This window comes from Antennarius striatus, chromosome 6 (genome assembly GCF_040054535.1).
Source record: "Antennarius striatus isolate MH-2024 chromosome 6, ASM4005453v1, whole genome shotgun sequence".
NCBI lineage: Eukaryota > Metazoa > Chordata > Actinopteri > Lophiiformes > Antennariidae > Antennarius > Antennarius striatus.
Genome location: NC_090781.1, coordinates 11370739 through 11389711, shown reverse-complemented (window position 1 = coordinate 11389711; position 18973 = coordinate 11370739). Strand labels below are relative to the sequence as shown.

Below are 18973 nucleotides of genomic sequence, written 5' to 3'. Positions count from 1 at the left end.
ACCAGACATTGTTACCAAAATTAACTCAAATGTATTGTCACATACATGTCACATGTATGAAATGATAATTTCACGATATTTATTGACACTTCTACAACGCGCACAGTAAAAACACCATTCAACACAATTTGTCCTGTATATTCCAATAAATGTGAAGTTCTAAGTTTTTGGTCTCTGTGCAAAAGAGAACAAGAACAACAGTTGTAGATTCAGAAAATTAAGCACACACTACGTAGTAAAATATGTAAACACAAGTTAGATAAATACATATAGCCAACAGTGAATATGTTCTTATTCTTCCTTAGGTATTAAGACAGGATATTTTGCGCCATTATCTGTTGTTTGGGGCTCGCGGGACAGGAGGGCGGGGGCAGTCACATGAGAATGGGCTGGTGTTGTGTCACGTGAGGTGTCGCTGAGCAAAGATGGCTGTGACTAACCCCGAACAAAAACACCGTCGGCGGATGAACCTGTCTATCTGCTGACACACGTCTCTAAACATTACAGGATGGAGGAACCACTTACATGTCAACCCGCAGAATGTTTTCGTGTTATGACGTTAATTCAGCATGCGTGAACCCGGTCTCTGTCCTAAGGCTTGCTAGCTGCCAACTACTACAATTGGTGAGCCGAAAAAACAAGTGCATGTTATTGTTTATTGTGCCTCAATTGCATTGAAGTTACGATAAAAAAAAAACAGTTTTATATATATTTTTGTCAAGCGTTGTGTCATTAAGCTTGCTGGGTCAAAGTGTTTTTACGTTAGCCACTTCGCTAGGCTAACTGTTAGCGTTAAGTTACTTTTACTTCCTCAATCAGTTTTTTCAGTCTCAAGATGGTATCCGGTGTTTAAACGTTGTATTTCAGGCCAGTAGCTAAATATTTGGGACAGTTATACTTTACTCTAGATTTGGCAGACTGTGTTGTTTCTTGGGTGCTGTCTCTGACAACTCTCGAGCAACCATGGCTAAAATGAGTTACGGTCAGTGTTTTAGTTTTCTTAGGGTAAAGATACATTTTAACTCAATGTAGTTGGGTTAATTGAGTCATGTGCGTTCACTATTTTCACATTACTGTGTCATTACAGTGACATACTCCTCTCCTCGGTGGTAAACTATTCTTTCCAAGTTTTCTGTCCATGTAGTACTGCCTTGTACAATCACTATTAAAGTCAGTTGTTGCTATTCTTATTGTCCATTTGTTTTTGTGTTTTGTTTTTTTCAGCTCTTTCCTCAGTGGGGAACAGTTGATTGTGGGTCTGCCCTTGATGTCCTTGGTTTGGAGACAGTGAGGCATATGCAGCAGGACATTCTGTGACTATTAACAAGCATTGAAGACTCACCATGGATTGGCTGATACATTCGGTTCAGGAGGACCTGGGAATTGACAGATGGCAACAAGGCCCAGGCCCCCGCCCCAGGGAGATTGTTGCTCTCGTTACTAACCGATGGGTGATGGGCCTCAGGGAGAAGAGGGTCATGCGCTGTGCTCGCTTTGAAAGCATCAGTGAGACAGAAATTCACACATACCTTCAGTGCTGCCAGGCAAAGTTGCCTCCCGGGTGGACACGCGTTTGCATTCAGGGTCTGAGGAAAAGCAAGCTGAACTACAGATTAGCTATAGACCCTTGCCATCAACAAATGGAATTCACGCCACAGGATTCCTATGTCAAAACCATGCAGTGTGTATCATTACACAATGTCAGGTACTATATATGCTCTGTTATACTACAGTACTGTAAAATCTGTCACCTTATATCTGTACCAAAGTAGTCAGAGTAAAAATTTTCTTTAGAATATGTCATTCTCTAAACAACTGATACTTTTCATAGCAATAAAATGACAATTGCAGGTTGTACACAAATGGATCAACAAAACAAAATGCATGAGGATAGTACAGTTTTACTTAATGGCTAATGAGGAAATATGTTCTACATGAAATGGAACAGAACCCTAGTTAAAGTCAATAATTAAACCCGTGTTTATCTGCTATTTCATGTAATTGTGACTATGGTTAAAAAAACAAACTTGTATTATCTGTTTATTCATGAATATTGCTTTTACTGAACTCTTGTAAGATCCTCTAACATAATATATTTCTTTAGATGCAAAAAAGTAATTTGATTAATTGATACACACAATTAATGAACAACAAAATGTATGGCTTTTCCAAAGCCTTTAATATGAATTATCGGAGAGTTTTTTAGGGTAATTCTTGACAAAAAATTCTTTGATTAAAAATTAAAATTATTGTTAGTTTCAGCCTTGTTATCAGAGTAGCCTGAGCTTCACCAATTAAGCAGCAGCCTGCCTTTGTGGACTACTATAATCTCTAATCATAATTATCTGTAATCATGCATTCTCAAACAACAGACATTAAACTCTTACTTGTGTCTTTTGGATTTAGGTTGTGAATGTAAAGTTTCCATTTGTGAGATTCAAATATGAGCTTTATGTTTTTGTGTAGAACATGTTTGACGTAGTAATGCATCAGACTCTTTCCCCGTTTTCAGGAATTTATGGCATGAAGCTCATTCCAAACTTGTGCAACCATATGCAGGAGCCAGTGAGCAGATGTATACTGCAGCTGTGGATGCAGTGCGTCACGCTTTACAGAAGCTTTTCAATTCCACATTCATCTCAGTTGAAAAGGTTTCACCATCGCTTTCACCGGCCAAAGAAAAGGAGAAGGAATATTACACACCAGGAAGTTCAAATTGCTTTTCCAAGTCCCAGTCAGAATATCTGTGTCCTAATGTTCTTCCTGCAGAGTGTTTGTTGGAGACAGCAGAGATGCTCTATGTGATTCTACCCTACAGTCAGTATTCACTTCATGACGTGGTCTCCTTCAGCCCAGCCAAGCTTGCTAACAGCCATGCCAAAGTGTTGTTCATTGTATACCAAGTACTAATAGGCCTGCAGGCCTGTCATGCAGTAGGCCTATCTTGTGGAGAGCTGTCTCTGCAGGACATAGTAGTAGATGAGCAGCTCTGTAGTCGCCTGAAGCTCAATCTAGCCCATTATGAAGAACTGGGGGTGGAGGATGAAAGAGACTGCACAGTTACTGGCAATCAATTGCCAAAATGTGTCCTGCCAAGGGACAGTTCATTTGTGGGCCAAGAGAACAAAAGATATTGTGAAGACTGCTTTGGTGAACTCAAGAAATTGGTTCTTGACTGGGTACATGGGCGTGTCAGTAACTTCTGCTACTTGATTGAACTAAACAAGTTAGCTGGACGGCGAGAAGGAGACCCTAATTATCATCCTGTTCTGCCTTGGGTAGTGGATTTCACTGTACCGTTTGGAAAATTCCGGGATCTCAGAAGGTCAAAGTTCAGGCTCAATAAGGGAGATAAGCAGCTGGACTTCACATATGAAATGACCAAAGAGGCTTTGGCAGCTGCATTGGGTAATGTAGGGGGTAGTGGTTTAGGTGGAGACCTCAGTGCTTCTCTTGGCACTGGCAGTGCTGGACAGACTGACCATCTCCATGTACCTCATCATATCTCCGATATGCTCTCAGACATTACTTACTATGTCTACAAAGCCAGACAAACACCCAAATCAGTGTTGTGCAGCCATGTTCGATCTCAGTGGGAGCCTAATGAATACCCAGCCAGCATGGAGCGTATGCAGAGCTGGACCCCTGATGAATGCATTCCAGAGTTTTACACAGATCCCTCTATTTTTCGCTCAATCCACCCTGACATGCCCGACCTGGATGTGCCTTCCTGGTGCAAGTCATGTGAAGACTTTATTGAGGTCCACCAACGCCTTCTGGAGAGTAGAGAGGTGTCCCAGCACTTGCATCACTGGATAGATCTCACATTTGGTTATAAACTCTCTGGTAAAGAGGCCGTCAAGGCCAAGAATGTATGCCTGCATCTAGTGGACAATCACTCCAATCTGAGTACCTATGGTGTAGTTCAACTCTTTGACCAACCACACCCACCCCGCTTATCTCCTTCCCAGTATGCCCCAGTAGAACCTCCTCTCCTTGGTCTTGCTGCTCTTAATGTGCCTTCTCTACACATCCCTCAAATCAACACTGTGGCTGACAGTGTGGATGGCATGGTTCTAGAGTCAACTGGGTGTGAGTCCAGTGGCTGGTCCATGGTAGACAGAGATGACGAACTCGAACAAGGTATGGAAGCCCTAGATTCATTAGCATCAGCTGCCTCATCAGCTGCTTCCTCCTCTGTGCCAATTCCAAACATCAGTACAGCAAGTGGAAAGATTGGAGGAGAGCACACAGCACTTATTGTATCTCAGTCACCAAGTTCATTCCCTGGTGATTTCACAAGTGGTTTAGGCCCTGGATTGCGTAGTGCCATGATACAAAAAAGTGGGCCAATGAACAAAAAACACGGGGAAGGCAGTGTTCCTGTCACCCAAGCTGAGGAAGTCAAGATCATCCTCCCTGAAGGCTTCAATCCATTACAGCCTTTGGAAGAATTGGAGAAGTTGAACAATTTCCTGGTGAAGGGCCTGCATGCAGAGGTTTGGCATCCAGCAGCATTAAGTGATGGCAGTGTGAGAATTGAATCGCTACCCTCACTTACAGATCTCTACCAAAGAGACATGCAGGCCCTTGGTGTTGCTATTGCTGAAATTTTCTACTCCTCTAAACACAGAGGGCTGAAACCTGGCTGCAGCCTCAAACAGCGTTTTCAGGCTGTTTTGAAGTTATGCTCTGGCAGCCTTCGTGATGTGCCATTGTCGTTGCATCATGCTCTTGAGACACTGCTGCTATTGGAGAGGCAGTCTGGACATGCTCACAGTGAAGTGCCAGATTGCCCACATCCACTCCTTTTCAAATATGACACTGTTTGTGATGGTCTGCCTCCACCAAACCCCTGTCAGTTATTGAACTCAATCACTAGCCCCTTTCCTTTCCCGTCCTACTTTGCAGCACTTCACAGCTTCATTTTTTCCTACCATGCTAAGATGGAGACTTTATGTAATCTTCAAGGAAGAGATGTTGTGTTTCATCTGTGGCAGCAGCTTGAGACACTTTTGCGAGGTAATATCACAGCTGAGGGTCTGGAGATTCTCTTGCCCTTCATTCTATCCCTCATGCTTGATGAGTCAACTGCAGTCTATGCGGCTTGGTACCTTTTTGAGCCAATTGCCAGGGTGCTGGGACCCAGAAATGCCAACAAGTACTTACTGAAGCCGCTGATCAATGTTTATGAAAACCCACACTGCCTGCGAGGCCGTTTCTATCTCTATACAGACTGCTTCATTTTGCAGCTGATTGTCAGGCTGAGCCTGCAGGCCTTCCTCTCCAGTCTACTCCCCCATGTATTGCAGGTCATCACTGGATTTGATATCTCACGCTCTGCGGTGGAGACTTGTAAAAGACTGAGGGGTGGGACATGCAATTTAGAAGAAGAAGAAGAGGAGGAGGAGGAATTTCAGTGTGGTGAGGTTCGCTCATCGTCTGGGTCTGTTAGTGGGAATATAGGAGGTAGTGGTGGAGCCAGTGGGGGAGTTAGTGTTGTGGGGGATGCAGGGCTGGTGGATTATTCCTCTGGAATTAGTCTCAATGACCAAGTGTTTCTGTCAGAAGCAGAAGACTTTCAGAATGGGTTCTATGTCAACAACGGAGCCGGAATGGCTGGTGGAAAACAACATAGCCAGAACTCTGCGTCCAAGGATCAAGATCAGGAGTCTCTAAGCGTAGGGAAACTAAGTGATAAAAGTAGTACAAGTGAGCTTTCACTGGGTGATGGAGACTCAATGCGAGATAGAGCCAGTCTTAAATCAGCTGACAGCAGCCAAGACCTGAAGCACACTAGTGAGGGAGAAGAGGGAGGAGAAATGGAAGAAGAAGAAGGGACTGAGGCTAATGAATGTAAGGATGGGGAAGATGATCCATCTGGTCTCAACGCGGATCTTACACTCTCAGGCTGCACAGAAGGGTCAGGAACCACAGTTGCCACTCTGGAGGGTGATTTTGTGAATGGAACTGTATTAGAAGACAATAGGAAAAATGATGTGAGAGGTGAGGAAGAGGAGGATGACCACGATCCATCAGAAGACACCGAAGAGAAGGAGCAAAAAATTCTTTTAGGTAAGTGATTGAAGGTTCGGTAAATTTATTTCAATTCACTGATTTATATTATAATGGTTATAATCATCTCTCTAATCTCAGACACAGTCTGCAAAACAGTTCGATGGTTGTCAGCAAAGCTCGGCCCAACAGTGACATCTCGATATGTAGCCAGAAACTTGCTGCGATTGCTCACAAATTGTTATATTGGTGCGTAAATGTATAAATGAATGGTTAATTAATTCTTACTGATTATATGCTTGGACAATACTTTGAAGTTTTCTATGACTGCAGGGCCTGAGAAGCACCAGTTTGTGACCCCAGGGTCTGAAGAGAGCAGTCTGGAGATTGTGGGAATGGGCAGTGTATATGAGAAGAAACCAGTGGCTGGTGACCAGACAGCGGGGCCTGTTTTGGACTGTCTCATTTACTTAGCTCAACTTTACGGAGAGCCTGTACTTACTTATCAGTACTTGCCTTATATAGGATATCTGGTAAGGTGGGAGAACAAATAATCACAAATTGAATCCCTTTTGTCCTTTTAGCTAATTGTATACCAACAGTCTGTTCGACTATTAACACTTTTCTGCTTTGATTTCACAAATGTTTTTCCAGGTTTCTCCTCCTTCTTCGCAACGTCTTAACACACGTAAAGAGGCAAGTCTACTTGGGGCTGTTGCTCTTACCCAGAAGATTGTAGTCTTTCTGTCTGATACGACTCTGATGGACATGCTAATGAAAATAAATCAGGATGTGCTGCTGCCACTACTGGATCTGCTCACCACCCCTCGTTTGGGGTAATGACAAACCTTCCCACCACATACTTAGTCTAGCTGGATAAATAATTTACAGTCATGCCCCATTGGTGATTTATTCAAGGCAGGTCAAATAACAGAATTTTGGTTGGTTGACACAGTTTTGGTTGTTTATTTGCCAGACATGAAAATTTTTTCATATTTTGAGGTTTCAGGAGTAAGGTTTCTTCAATCCTTGTGTTGAGTGTGATCACGAAACATGTTGCAATAGATCTGTCATTCTCTCCTTGCTTAGTTGTACCCATTCCGCTGTGTTCAGGTTCCCCAGTGGGGTGCAGACACGCTCTGCAGTCTGTCTCAAGACACTCAGCTTGATGGCTCTCATCTGTCTTCGCATTGGGAGGGAGATGGTGCAACAGCATATGGCTGACACTCTTCGTCGTTTTTTTGCTGTTTTTTCTCTGTTACATTCTCTGCAGCCCCAGGTATGCGCAAGCAAACACACAAAGAGCACATTACAGACTTACAAGGATTGCACAAAGTCTATTTCTAGAATGCTTTTAACAAACAGATATGCCATTAAAAGATTCACAAGAACAAATGATGCAAAGGAGGAAAATAGGTGAAATTTAAAAAAAGAGCTTGGATTATTTATTTATTTATGTGTGTATTTATTTCTGTACATTTTAATTATGCAGACTTCACCTTCATCACTTTTGCAACATCAATGGCATTCGAATAAGAAAAAAAGGGTTTGACAAGTGTAGAAGCCATTTGGCTTGTAAAATTGCCGTCTCCAGAATTACCAACTCTTTCATTATCGACCAAATTCATACATTAAATGTTACATTTAACAGTGACATTTTTCACAGGCATAGCACATGTAATTTAATAAGCCATAACAATGTGAGATATTAACCATCATTTACGTCAGAACTATAACCTTGCAAAGTCAAGTTTTTAATAGTTTTTTTAAAGGCAGATAGAGTTCGTAGACTCCTAACTTCATTTTCCAGTTTGTTCCCAAGTTTGACACCAGTAAAAGATAAAGAAAATGTTTTTAATGTAGTTCTTGCTTTCTTCTGTAACAATACTGTGTTTCCTCTCATTTGATAGCTGGATTCATTGTTCTGAATTTGTGCTAATATATTTTGTGGTAAATAATTATTGGCTGTTTTATACATGAGTTGGAGCAGTTCTATAGCTTATAAGGTCATGTATTTTCAGTAGTTTAGATTTAACGAATAATTGATTTGTGTGGGCTCTATAATTAGTATTGTGGATAATTCTTATGGCTCTTTTCTGGGTCAAAAATAGAGGTTGTAAACTACTTTTATATGTTTCCCCACACCTCAGCGCATTATAAATTGACACAGACAGGGAGAAAACGAAAGTACAAGCTGAAATGAGTTTGACACTATAAAAATGTGTACATATAGTTGTCTGTATTTCTCCTTAAAATGGAAACTACAAATGCAGCAATTGTCACTCTTATGCCATAGGTGGACAAGGCCACCCACAGAGTTGTGGGAGAAGTCACTGTTGTGGATGTCTGCACAGCTGAAGGGTTGACTGTCACATATGAGTTGGCTGTATTGGAGGAGCTTCAGACTGTGTTTAACCCTGAAATGGCTCATGCCTCCTACATCCCCTTCTATTGCCTCATAGGTAGAGAACACTTTATCTCACATTAACATTAAGAGACCCTAGTTAGCTGTGCTGCAAACACATTTATGCTTTTTGTGATTTCTATAGGTGACACAGCCATTCGAAAATTGGTTCCCAACCACGAGTTGATCTGGGAGTTGTCCCAATCCTTCCATCATAGTGTCAGTCAACGTAAGCCAGAAACAGATCTCTCGTCAGTGTGCAAGGCGGACCTACCTCCTTCTTCCATGGGTCTCACTTCGGAATTTACAAGACGTGTGGATTGCAGCCCATTTCCAGCTCCCATAAACTCCACCCAGCTAAGAGACTCCCTCCCTGAGTCAGGCATATTTGGGAGTCACTTGGTAGGAAATCGTATTCAAGTATCCCGTGAGACTGATTATAAAAGTAGCCCTAAGCAGGGCTTGGCAAACTCATGGGGACGCTCCAGCCTTAGCACCCCTACCATCAACACTGGTACCACCTTTACCACTTCATCTGTTGGAACAGCTTTTTTGTCTTCTTCTTGGGCTACATATCCAACTTTAGAGGAGAGTGCCCTGAAACAGGAACTCCCTCGCAGTAGCCGCTCACTGCAGGGCAACTGGCTGGCTTATTGGCAGTACGAGATTGGTCTCAATCAGCAGGATCAACATTTCCATTTCCATCAGATCCGACTGCAGAGCTTCCCAGGTCACTCTGGGACCACAAAGTGTTTGGCACCACTAGCAGGAGAAGATTACTTTCTTTCTGGTAGTAAAGACAAGACAGTTAAGCTTTGGCCCCTTTATAATCATGGTGATGGGACACAGGAGGTAGAACCCAGGCTGACATACAACGACCATCGAAAGTCTGTTTTCTATGTTGGGCAGCTAGAAGCTTCACAGGAGGTAGTCAGCTGTGATGGCACTGTGCACCTGTGGGATCAGTATACAGGTAACTGAGATTGGGTGCACTGCATTCGTGCTGTTGATATAAACTGTGTTTGTTACTGGACACTTGACTTAATGGAGGGAATAAAATAAATATAATACACTCTTACCTGTTGTCCGTAGGCAAGCAGATCCGCTCTTATGAAGCCGTGGATGGGAAAAACCCCATCACAGCTGTCACTACAATGCCAGCCCCACACTGTAGTGTTGTGTTTGGTAGCGCAGATTCTGTTCTTCGCTTCATTGACCCTCGCAAACCAGGACTGCAGGTAGCAATTTTTTAATACACTCATTCTGTGGAGAACCACTCACGAGAAACCACTATTTACCAGGAATGGCAGTGTTTTCAAAATAGTTGCATTTTTTTACCTCTTGTCCACTAAGGAACAATTCCAACCATGACAATCACAAATCTTTTTGTGTCCCCAGCATGAATTTCGTCTGGCATACAACAATGCAAGTGCTGGGCTCATCCGCTACTTGGCAGTGAGCCCTTCTGGCCGCACTGTGGCTGCAGGATTCTCATCTGGCTTCATTGTTCTGCTTGACGCACGCACTGGACTTATTCTGAGGGGCTGGCCGGCTCATGAGGGAGATATCCTCCAAATGAAGGTATGCTTTTTTTCTCTCTGTGTGTGTGTGTATGTGTGTGTGTGTGTGTGTGTGTGTGTGTGTGTGTGTGTGTGTGTGTGTGTGTGTGTGTGTGTGTGTGTGTGTGTGTGTGTGTGTGTGTGTGTGTGTGTGTGTGTGTGTGTGTGTGTGTGTGGTTGTAACTTGCATCTGTATAACTGAAAATTGCTGTATTAAGATTATGTAGTAGTCAGTAGTGCTAAACGTGTGGTCATTGTATTGAATGGAAGATGAGCTACCAGTGACAGTCAAACACATCTAATGAAGGTCAACAGTAGTTACTGCTGCGACAAGGTTGCATTTGGCCATTAAAGTGAATAGCAGATAACAAAGTCGAGACAACAAATTGGAGAGATGTGATATAATTCAATTAAAAATGGAAAATGCAACTGAATTTATAACCCTATAGGCCAGGGGCATCAAACTAATTTTCACTTAGGGCCACATCAGCATAGTGGCTGTCCTCAAAGGGTCAGATGTAACTTATAAAGGTAAATAAATGTAACTAAATGTAAAGTAAATGTAACTACTGATTAATGTTAACTGAATTATTATTCAAGTTACAAATATTACAGTTCCACAGAAAAAATAATTTGTCAGGTAATGAAACCCACAGAACTCCATCAATCAAGGATCCAACTATCCAAGTGAATAAAGACGAACTACAAGTTAGGATGTTAACTTTGTTCGAAACGTTTTTGTCAGTGTTAAAATGGGCTTAATTACCGCATTGTGGGAAACGTAGTTTTGGTAAAAGCACACTTTTGACCTATTTTCTTTTAGACACTCTGACCTTTTGTGCTCTCGCGGGCCACATAAAATGATGTGGTGGGCCACATTTGGCCCCCCAGCCCTGAGTTTGACACATGTGCTGTAGGCCATTCAGGCCCTGCTTATGCATTTCCAATTAAAGAAATGATCGTTTCAGCACTTTTGGACCTTTGTGCTAAATAAATTAATATGTTAAAAATGACAAACTGGATTAGGTAATTAATAGCTGAAGTTACTTCAAATATTGAAATAATTAAATAAATTTGGCATTTTAGAGTAATGTAAAAAATTTGTTATGAGAAAAATTAGCAGAAAGGAAAAAAATAAACAAATGTAAGAGACTGCCAGCAGACACTTTTTTGTAATATCTTTGACTGCACTAAGATGAAGAACATAAAGTAGTATTGAAAACTTTAAGTTGGTGAATATTGGATATTTTTTCAGGTTTTATATGTTCAGGTTTCACACACATATGTGACTTGCAACATTTTGCTTCATGGATTGTGTTTTGTTTTAGAAAGTGATACAGCTGGATTAAATTACGCCCACACTCCAACTTGAAGTTGTTGACACAATGCATGGGGAAAGAGATGCAGGTCACGCTGTGTGTCGTATGAATGGGCTGCAGAAATCTGAAGCCAAACATTAGGCAGTTTCCATGAAATGGGTAGTTTTTCAACAATTCTCAGGAGCGTATTTATATTGTGTTCTGGTCATCCAAGTGCTTTATTGCATCACCCTGCAGAAGTCAGTGGGCATGAAATCCTAATCAGAATTCTTGCTAAACTATTGAATTTTCTGGAGGATGGCAGTTGCAGAAGTCAAAACCCATTCAGTGCCAGTTTATCACTCAGAAATGTTAACTCTTCTATACACCCACCATTGAATCATTGTGTCATACGTTAACCTTTTGCTGAATTGTGGGAACGGAGTGCTGGATACTCTGATGCTTGACAAGTTTTTTTTGAAGGAGACTGTGCTTTCTGTAAAAGAAGTTTCACTACTAGTTTGTATAGCCTACGTTCCCTGTCTGCTGAAAAATTAAAGAAGTGTGTTGTGGATACATTGGATTTGCACAGGAAGACTCTTGCTGTTTGATGTGAATTCAGTCTGCAGGTTAAAAGGTATTGTATTAATTTACAGTAGTCTTATTTTAGTGTCACGTGCAGTGTGTTTAGAAAACAAACGTAAAGCAGCATTGTCCCCCAAATATTCCTTCAAATGTTTGTAAAAGCATGTTGCTGTATTCCTAAACCACGCCACGTACTCCAGCCAGAGGGAGTGGCTGTAAATGCCAGCCAGCATTTAGTAAATATTCAAGACAACTTTAAGCCAAATGGCTTTCATTTTGACAGTCCCTAATGGTAGTGCTGAAGAGGAACAAAGTGGTGCAGAGATGGTGAAAGTTGTACCGAACAAATCTGTTGTAAACAGAGAGCAGGGACGAGCAAACTTTATTTAACCCCAAATTAGGTCAAGGATTGTATTTCTAGCTTAAAAGGCTCAAGTTCACGCAAATATGGACACAAGTTACTCATTAGAAAGACCACAGTGGTTCTGATTGGCACATTCATATTACGCAGATTTACTAAATGACTCAATGTTTCTGTGTGTCAAGCATTGGCTGTTTCACATTAAACTGATAAAGAAAAATCCTTGTCATTATTTTCTGTAATTTGAAGTATTTTCTATTGTAAAGTAGATTTGACTTGTTCAACTCTAAGATAGATGTTCTGAATGTGTGGCTTGTTCAACAGTCTGGTGCTAAAAAAAATTTAGCATCAGAAATTTAAAGATCTATGTGGATATGATTGTATCTATGTTTCTCTAGTTCAAATATTAATATTTTTATTTTCGAAGAATTTACAAGCAACTGTCAATTGCATGACTGTAACCACAAAGCCTAAAAACATTTGGATTGGTAGTATTAGCTGGGTTCTGATAGCAGTGACTTCCTGTCTTTGCATTTTACTTTTCAGGCTGCGGAAGGAAACTTGGTCATCAGCTCCTCCACTGACTACACACTCACTGTGTGGAAAGATCTTGAACACAAGCCTCTTCGCCAGTACAAGTCACAGTCTGACCCCATTCATGCCTTTGACCTTTACGGTTCAGAAATTGTTACTGGAACAGTGGCCAACAAGATTGGTGTGTACTCCATGGCGGATATCTCTGCGAGTCCCGTTAGTAGCACAAAGCTGAGCTCGGAGAACTTCCGCGGCACTCTGACCAGCCTGGCAGTCCTGCCCAACAAGAGACTGTTGCTGCTGGGCTCTGATAATGGGGCCATCCGTTTGTTAGCTTAGGGAGAATCAATGACTCCCATTTACACAAATCAGTCTTAACCCTGATCTAGAAAGTGTCCTGTTTGTGGAGATACCAGGTGTCTGATTTGTCTGTCTTTCTCTTGTGCTTGAGATAAGTTATACTGAATATTAGACTAAATTGCTTTTTGAATGAAGCGGCACAAGCATACTTATTGTATAAGCTTCATAAAATAACAAATCAATGTCCCTCTTGGATGGCACTAAATTTGAATAACAGGTCATGTGCAGTAAATCCCATGATATTTTAAAAGCCTACAGTTGTTTAAACGATATACATATATATATATATACAGTAATGGGAAAATTCTTATTGCCGTTTGTTCCTTTTACCATGTAGGTCAGTTCTTCTGTTCAAAATCGTGAATCAGAAGACCTGCTCAGGAAGGTGGAACCAAATATGGTTCTTCTGTAGTGTTTACCTTTTCCAAATAGATGCATAAAAACACCAAAAATACTTTGACCTCATTTCCCTTTATGTTAGAATACATGTGAATCCAAATGCACTGATTAAACTATGCAGTATTTGTAGATGAAATAATTTATTTGTGTTTTTTTTACATTAGATTGTTCATACTTCATGAGTAATAAAAACACGTTTTTGTGGACAGTCTCAGTGGAGACTCTTCAGTTGTCCTTACAAACAGAAATACAGAATTACTGCACAGCCTTCATTCTACTGCACAAGTACGGCTTGAATTGTAACATTTAGATTGTCTCTTCAATTTTAAAGACTAAATGTTTTTATTCACTCACAAATTACTTGAAGATGCCGAGGGATTTTTAAACAGATGATCAGCAGTCAGAACATGTAGCAGCAACATACTGGAGTATGCCAGTTAATAAATTCAACACTTCATAATTTCTTACTACAAAAGCTAATATAGGAGAAGTCAATGCCAAGACAAAACATTTTGTATTACAGCATTTATATGATGCTTAATAATATGTTTACAAAATGCCAACAAAAAAAAATAACTGTAGAAAAAAATGTGCTTTTACTTGCTGCATAGATTTGTGTCCACAAAGCTCTTAATTTATCCATCAAAGTTGTTCAAGGGCCATTACCCATCCAGTAATGAAAGTGCTGCACTTTCACTTTTACCACTTTCATGTTGTGAAACAAAGTTTGAGTTCTTTTCCAGCTATTTGCTCAAAGCTCATCTGCTCTGTATGACACTTTTTGATACATGCATTTTTTTTCTAAACCTACAGTGAAAGCTCAAAGAATTAAATATTTGTTATAAAAAAATATTTTTAGTTGCATACTGACAATTGGCTTCAACTGTTTGATTGTCTCTGCAAATTTTAAGTGAAGTCAATGAAACACCAATTCATTAAATGAATTATTAATAATAATAAAAAAAAGTACTTCCTAATGGTTTTGTGTTTGAGTCTCTATGTGATTCACAAGTTTGTCCGGACTCCTAGCCCAGCCTTCTGGTCTGGGCTCAATCACGAGAGTTCAAATTGGACAAAGTCCCCTCTTGTGTATGCATATATCTGTTTGTGATCTAGATTCTAGGGTTCTTCCTGAGGAATGCGACAATGTCTTCATTTATTTCTCTCTAGTTATTGTTCATAATGTGTGTTTTGGGGTTTTTTTTTTATTGGCAGGACACACAAACATGACTGTTCTGTATAGTTTGGAATCTGTCAAAGCCAGGGCTTTCTGCGAAACGTGGGCTTATGTCGTCTAATATTGAATGTCTGACTGATGTCAACATATTACATTGGTTTCCTCATAAAGTTGGATAATCCACATTTTTGCAACTAATTAGTCATGTGTCCTGTTAAATACTTGCATCATATTATCATCTGCTGACTGAGATTAGAAAAAGCAAAACGTCTCAGTCTGCAATATTTAACCATGGATGAGTCTCAGTAGCTACAATTACAAACAAATAGTGCTTTAAGGCCCCAAATCAATGCAAGTTGATATTTAACTGTTAGCTGAGCAAATGCCAATTCTTTGCTCACAGGAATTCTGCCATCAGTGGTCACTTTGTTGCACCTTTTTTTGGACAAGGCAGCAGGTTTTTTCTAATTTACATTTAAGGTAAGTTGATATACTTTCATTAACATAATATGTTCTGATTACTGTCTATGATTAGGATTTTGTGGAATGTACCAAAATAGTGCACAGCTGATGGATTTTTTTTTGTTTGATCAAGTTCTGTGAAGGGGACCATGGTGCTTTATCACTTCTAGACTTTTTAAATATACTGATTTGAAGACAGAATGTGTGGATACCAGAATGCACTACTATTTCTTCCAGGCCAAATGAATTTAGTATTCAAAGTTAACAGCCTATAAAATGTTTCACTGAACAATAAAACTGAACTATTAGGACGAGGGTTCAAAATGGCCCATATATCTGATGAAAATTAATTTTCTTTGCTGTGTGGAGATCGTGGAGTATATCTGCAAAATTCTTTTGTCCTGCTCATGTTTTAGGTATAATTCCCGATGATCTGGGTTCCTATAAAAGAGGGCAAACAAGTGGAGTGACAGCATTTGAAAACCTGCAAACATTACAGTATAAAAATTGTAAAATCAAAGGTGAGAATTTTAGGCTTAAATATGTTGTAACATAAGTTGTGTATTTATTGTTCTGCAAAAGAGGCAAGGTTCCAGTGTTTCTTTGGCCCACATAATGTCTCTTTTACAATTAGGTTGTAAGGATATGGACCTTCGTCTGACACTCCTGTTGATCTGTCTCTGCAGCCAAGGAGCTATTGTAATGCACTGGAATTATTTCAATACCTTCTTAAACTGTTTTCAATTTCATTAATTCTGTATGGATAATATTTCACCATCTTTCTACTCAACAGAGTGTTGAGGACACAAACAAAGAGTCAGTGCCATTGGTGCCTCTCATTCCATTAATGCCCAGTAACCCCATAGAGGTCAGCAGGAAAAGTGACATGCTTGGAAGAATTTATTCTCTTGTGATTGTTGTTTTATAACTGTTGTAGACATTTACGTTCATGATCTGAAAATGTATCTTTAACATTTTCTCTTACTCTTGCTCTTAGAATGTAGACAACCAAAATATCCCACAACTAGAAAATGAATATACCACAGAAGCACCTATACTTGCAACAACTGCAGCCATTAGTACCAATAGGGGCCCATTAGAAGACGAGCAGAATGAGGAGTGTTGGTCTACTGGGAGAAGCCCACAGTCCAGGGAAGTCCTTGCTGCTGCCATTCAGAAACTTGGTGTGCAGCTGCTGCAAAACCTGGAGACAACACCAGAGCAGCCGAACATTATCATATCTCCTTTCAGCATTTTGTTAGCCCTTTCCCAATTGGCTTTAGGTAGGAATTCCTTCTGCAGCTTTCACATTTTTCCTTGAGACATTACACACAAGAGACTGTTTTCTACACATACTTAGAGAATTGTGTCAGCAATCGGCCAGTTTTGTCCTCTGTAGACAGTCATTTTTGCACCCTTGTTATTTTTTACAGGTGCAGTAAATGAGACACGAGAGCTGCTGATGCATCATTTGAATGAAAACACTCTCCCCTGCTACCATGAGTCTCTGAATAATATCTTTATGCAGCTCAGAAACAATGACCTCCAAATTGCTACACGCATCTTTCTTCGCCAAGGTTAGTTCCGAGGAAGAGCTAGGAAACCATTTTTCACAATATTAAAAGTTGATGCTGCATAATTTCTTCCAACAGGAACTTAGATTTTAGAACAACTTCCCTTAATTCACCTGCAGAACAGGTTTAAGATATATGGAGTCAGGTAAAGGATCTGTTTATTATGTATTTCAGGGTTTCAACTAAAGCAAAACTTTGTCGATAACTCTCGGAGGTTTTATGACTCAGACCCAGCAGTCTTGGAGAGTTTGCAGCAGATAAACGACTGGGTGAACAATGCTACAAATGGAAAGATTACTGACTTCCTTACTTCTTTACCACCCAATTTTCTCGTCATGCTCATCAATGCTGTCCACTTTAAAGGTAAAATATCCTGTTGGTGAAGAATATACACTTTTTCACGATTCACATTTAGAAATCTTCAGAAGTTTTTCATTTCGGAAACTTACCACATGTTTTAATTTTTCCATGTTACCTGCTGCAGGAGAATGGAAGTCCCGATTTGACCCACGCTTTACCTCTAGAGGTGTATTCTACCTTGATGACAAACATATGGTTGATGTTGAAGTGATGGAAAATGCTAAACACCCCTTGAGTTTGTTCATTGATAATGAACTAGAGGCTCAGGTAAAAAACACTTCTCTTCATATTTTTGTTTAATCATTCCTTTAAAATACTCTTGCCTCCAGTCAAGCAGTTTGGAAATATGGCCTCCATTTTATTCATACTCACTCCTCCTGTGCAGGTAGCAAGATTCCCTTTCATGAAGTTCATGAGCTTGTTGGTGGTAATGCCGATGTCTGGCCGGGTCAATATATCATCTCTTTCTGAAAAACTGAATTTCTCAGATCTGTATAATCGTCTGCCAAAGGAAAGAGCTGTTCAAGTTAAGGTTCCCAAATTCAAACTGGAGTATTCTCAAGAGCTGCAGGAAGTTTTTATCAAACTGGGTAGGAGCTTTTTATTTTCCACACTTCTGTGGTACATACCCCACATAATCACATGGAATTTTTAGTATTCTAAAGGCCTGGAAATAAACCTGTATTTCTTTGTGTTAGGCCTTGGAGAGATATTTTCTAAACCCAACTTGGCTGAGATGGCAGACGGCCCTATGCTGGTGTCCAGTGTGATGCACAAGTCCTACATGGAGATAAATGAGGAGGGTGCAGAAGCTGCTGCTGCCACTACTGTGGTCATTTCACGAGCATCTAACCCCGTTTTTCAATTAACGCGACCTTTTGTCTTTGCTCTAATGGATGATATGACTCAAGTACCCATCTTCATGGGTGTCATCAACAATCCAAATCCTGGAGCTCCTGTCTTGCAAAGAGGAGAACATGGCAGCAAAGACAAAGTGGGATTCCCAATGGATAAGAATCATGCTGGTTCATTTGGAGGCCCACCTAAGTAGGGGCGAATACCTGCACTGGTGTGTCTGGGGAACCCAGGCTGTGAGGTCTATGAGTATACAGATTAAATGTATGATATCACTTGGCTGGATCACAATGTGTCTTTATTTCATTTTAGAATGAACACATTGAAGCCCAGTATCCCATGTAAAAGACACATCTCTCCAAAAATATTGCAGTATACTGGACATATTCAGGCCAAGCAACTCTTAAGATTATTGTAAGATACAAGAAATGCCTTAAATCTTTATTAAAATCTGTTCATCTTGAAGTTGATTGTATTTTAAAGTTTCTTAAGTCTTTCTTTCTTAAGTCACTATCACAGCATTAACACACTGCACCATGTTATTTGTAAATGTTTTAGAAGTGTGATCTAATGGGATAATAAACTATTATTGTAACATGAAGGTTCGCTGTTTAACATGACGGTTTTACAGTTAATTCACGGAATGAACAGTAAAAAGAAGAAACAATGAAAACTCTGCCGACATTAATGCAAATTGTTTCTATGCATATGAACAAATATTGCATGATGTAATAAGCAATTTAGGCAATTGTGTAACTGGCTGCAAAAGAACAAATTTGACTGATTAAATTCTTAATATAATCACTACTGTCATGTTAAATTTACTCAAAAAATATCACATGATTCTTTAATACTTGTCAATTTTGACTATCTAATATATTATTTTCACAACAAAAAGATATTAAATTTAACTAAAAGAAGACAATACTTGTTTTATCGTTTTTCCCAGAAAAGGTTCTCAATACGATACACAGTAAGTTCCTGATCGCGCTGAGCGCCTGGATGTGACGTAGATGGCGCTGTTATTCAA

General features: G+C 40.1%; 2 protein-coding genes across 2 annotated transcripts; both read left to right on the top strand.

Moving 5' to 3' along the window:
• The first annotated feature begins 422 nt into the window (after positions 1–422).
• Positions 423–14476, top strand: wdr81 (WD repeat domain 81). Its single transcript, XM_068317675.1, has 12 exons — positions 423–624; positions 1225–1705; positions 2513–6075; positions 6157–6264; positions 6349–6548; positions 6670–6851; positions 7129–7294; positions 8312–8477; positions 8565–9392; positions 9512–9657; positions 9818–10000; positions 12769–14476. Exons 2-12 carry the CDS (start codon positions 1344–1346, stop codon positions 13093–13095), a joined length of 6231 nt encoding a protein of 2076 aa, XP_068173776.1. The 5' UTR covers positions 423–624; positions 1225–1343; the 3' UTR covers positions 13096–14476.
• A 525-nt stretch (positions 14477–15001) lies between these two features.
• Positions 15002–18404, top strand: serpinf2b (serpin peptidase inhibitor, clade F (alpha-2 antiplasmin, pigment epithelium derived factor), member 2b). Its single transcript, XM_068317669.1, has 10 exons — positions 15002–15172; positions 15571–15675; positions 15789–15853; positions 15948–16022; positions 16152–16437; positions 16588–16731; positions 16903–17091; positions 17213–17355; positions 17474–17678; positions 17787–18404. Exons 3-10 carry the CDS (start codon positions 15800–15802, stop codon positions 18137–18139), a joined length of 1449 nt encoding a protein of 482 aa, XP_068173770.1. The 5' UTR covers positions 15002–15172; positions 15571–15675; positions 15789–15799; the 3' UTR covers positions 18140–18404.
• The last annotated feature ends 569 nt before the right edge of the window (positions 18405–18973 follow it).